This window comes from Miniopterus natalensis, chromosome 1, assembly GCF_054644295.1.
Source record: "Miniopterus natalensis isolate mMinNat1 chromosome 1, mMinNat1.hap1, whole genome shotgun sequence".
NCBI lineage: Eukaryota > Metazoa > Chordata > Mammalia > Chiroptera > Miniopteridae > Miniopterus > Miniopterus natalensis.
In genome coordinates this window covers 156,757,541-156,760,389 of record NC_142081.1, presented here as the reverse complement: position 1 = coordinate 156,760,389, position 2,849 = coordinate 156,757,541, and the positions used below count along the sequence as shown (strand labels likewise).

At 50.5% G+C, this 2,849-nt stretch overlaps 1 protein-coding gene across 1 annotated transcript; it reads right to left on the bottom strand.

Moving 5' to 3' along the window:
• Nucleotides 1–1,342: 1,342 nt before the first annotated feature.
• Nucleotides 1,343–2,038, bottom strand: NAA11 (N-alpha-acetyltransferase 11, NatA catalytic subunit). Its single transcript, XM_016213049.2, has one exon. The coding sequence runs from the start codon at nucleotides 2,033–2,035 to the stop codon at nucleotides 1,343–1,345; it is 693 nt and encodes a 230-aa protein (XP_016068535.1). The 5' UTR covers nucleotides 2,036–2,038.
• Nucleotides 2,039–2,849: the final 811 nt, after the last annotated feature.

Here is a 2,849-nt window from a genome sequence, read left to right as displayed (position 1 = left end):
CAGTTACCTGTTATCCAACTTCAACAATTATTCTATCTTGCCAATCTTCTGTTATCTGTTTCCCCCTTAGCAACCCTTTCTGTTTTCCTTTTTTGCTGGAGTATTTTAAAGTAAATCCTAGGAACCATATTATTTCACCTCTAATTATTTCAGTATGTATCTCTAATGGATAAGGACATTTTTAATATAATACTATAATGCAATTTAGCTCACCTAACAAAATTATTAATTCCTTAATGGTCCATGTTCAAATTTTGCCTGGTTCACTAAAAATGTCTTGTATTTGGTTTGTTTAAATCAGGATCAAACAATGTCCACAATGGTATGCATTGGTCAATATATCTTTAAAGTTTATTTTAATAAATTCCTCCTCCTCTTTTTAAAAATGACACTTATTGGTTAAAGAGACTACATCATCTGTTCTGTAGAAATTCTCTCATTCTGGATTTGAACGATTGAATCATGTTGGAGTTTAATATGCTCCATTAGCTACCGTTTAAAAAATGGTAGCTAGAGCCTGGCCGGGCGTGGCTCAGCAGTTGAGCATCGACCTAGGATCCAAGAGATGGAGGTTCGATTCCAGGTCAGGGCACATGCCCAGGTTGTGGGCTGGATCCCCAGTTGGGGTGTGAAGGAGGCAATCGATCAGTAACTGTCTCATCACTGATTTTTCTCTCTCTCTCCCTCTCCCTTCTTCTCTCTGAAATCAATAAAGATATATTAAAAACAAAAACAGTGGCTAGATCTAGAGCCTTGTTTGGATCCAAAATGAATTTTATACATACATATAAAATTTCCTTTTAGCAAGAATCTTTATGTGTTATTGTGTACGTCCTATTGCATTAGGGAGCACATAATACTTGTCTTTTAGTGATATTACACTTGATCATTGACTTGAAGTGTTGGCTCTGTCTGATCCATTATTAAAAAGAGCTCCAACTTTTACCTAATAGTATTAGCCACTCATAACAGTTGGCTAGATATATAACTTCATCAAAAGTTGCAAAATAGTTATTTTATAATTTTATCATTGTTTCTACATTTGTTATAGTTCTATAAAGAAGGAATTTATTTCATCAACTACGTGGTACACAATTCATACCAAAAAAGGCAGGATAAATGCTTGTTTTTTTTACAGAATTGTATCTACTTTCAGCATATGAGTTGGAGTGCTGTTAATTTCCAATAGTGAGCAATGAGTTTCCCCCAACCGAATCTACACCTTTCCCCAAGACCACCCGGGTGGGATGGGATAGGATGCAGCTGGGCGGGCTGAGGCATGGTGCAGGGACTTAGGGAGGGAAGGAATTGGGTCAAGAAGAGACAGTACCTTCAGCAGGTTCTAGGAGGTGGAATCCGAGTCTTCTGGGCTGTCCTGGACATCGGTGCTCTCCACGGACTCGCTGGATTCCTTGCTGTCGCTGCCACTACTGCCAGCGCCCCGGCTCCTCCTCTCCTGGCGCGACTCCTCAGAGCCAGGGCGTGCGCCGCCCCGGGTGCCCTGCTTCTCCCTGGGGCCCAGCACCACATACGCGCCCTTCTTCAGCTCCAGCGGCCGCCTCAGCTCCTCTGCCATCTGCGAGAGATCCCGCCTCATGGCATAAGCATCTTCCCCATCTGCATAGTACTTGGTTTCCACCTCGCTGACCTGGAAGTTGAGGGTGTCGGAATACAGGTGCAGGGCGGCCCGGTTACTCTTCCTGACGTGCAGGGACACGTACTTGGCGCCGAAGTTCTCGATCATGGCCCGGGAGGCCTGGTCCATCAGCTTCTGCGCCAGGCCGAGGCGCCGGTGCGAGCGCTTCACCGCCAGCGAGGTGATGTGGCCATGCGGCGGGTCCTCGGGGTCCTCCTCCATCTTGGCCAGGATGTAGCCCACGATCTTCCCGTCCTCGTCCTCGGCGATGTAGGAGAGCTGGGGCCAGGACAGCCCGTGGTAGAAGTAGTACTTCATCTGGTAGTTCTCGGGGAGGCACAGCAGGTTGCAGTGCTGCATGTTCATGAGGTCGCGCGGCCCGGCGTTGCGGATGTTCATGATGGCGGCGCCAGAGCCGAAGCCCGAAGCCGGCGCGGTGACCTGGAGGGAGAGGCAGCAGCCAGGCGCACACGACGCGCTCACCTCTGCGGCTGGAGGCAGGGGCCCAGGCCACGCGGAGGGCGGCGCGGAGGCGGGAAGGAGACTGGCCCGGAAGCGGAAGAGGCCGCGACTTCCGGAAGCGCGCCACCATCCCAGCCAATGAGGCTCCCGCTTCGCTGTGCGTGCGCAGGGCCTGGCGGGGGGTGGCGCGGTGCCTCCTGGTCGCCTGGGTGTTAAGCGCGGTATTTGGCCTGTTCCTGTCATTCTTTCGTTTCAGTTTTAACATGAATTTGGATACAGCCGGGTAAGTTTTCAGGAAACTGGATAAGCCCATGTACCCAGCATTTAGATCAAGAACTTGAGTTTTGCGTGCGCCCCAGCAGCCCGCGCTCGTGCTCCCTGCCGCTCCGCCCCTCCAGGACTTGGGAGGAACCGAGACCCAGACCCGCGGTCGCTGTCTGAGTGCGGTCCTGGTGCAGTACCCGTGCTTTCTGCGTCGTTTTCACCCGCTCCATATTTGCTCCAGCTGCCTGTGTGTCGTGGGGAGTCTTCAGACTCGTTTGATAGCCCCCCACCTAAAATACATGATGTTTTATTCCTCCTTCCGCTGCGGATGGCCGTGTCTTCCAGTTTGGGAACCGTACGAAGAGAGAGCCTGAGTGTCCGGGAGCACGCCTTGTGGGTGACTGCCACGCAGTGTCTCAAAGGGGATGCGCCACGTGCTCATTAGCATGCGGTGTTTCCCCGCCTTTTCCATTTTAGCCATCCTTGT

Bases quoted from the DNA above. Each gene is read 5' to 3' on its own strand.
- NAA11 (XM_016213049.2), bottom strand. From the start codon at position 2,035: ATGAACATCCGCAACGCCGGGCCGCGCGACCTCATGAACATGCAGCAC.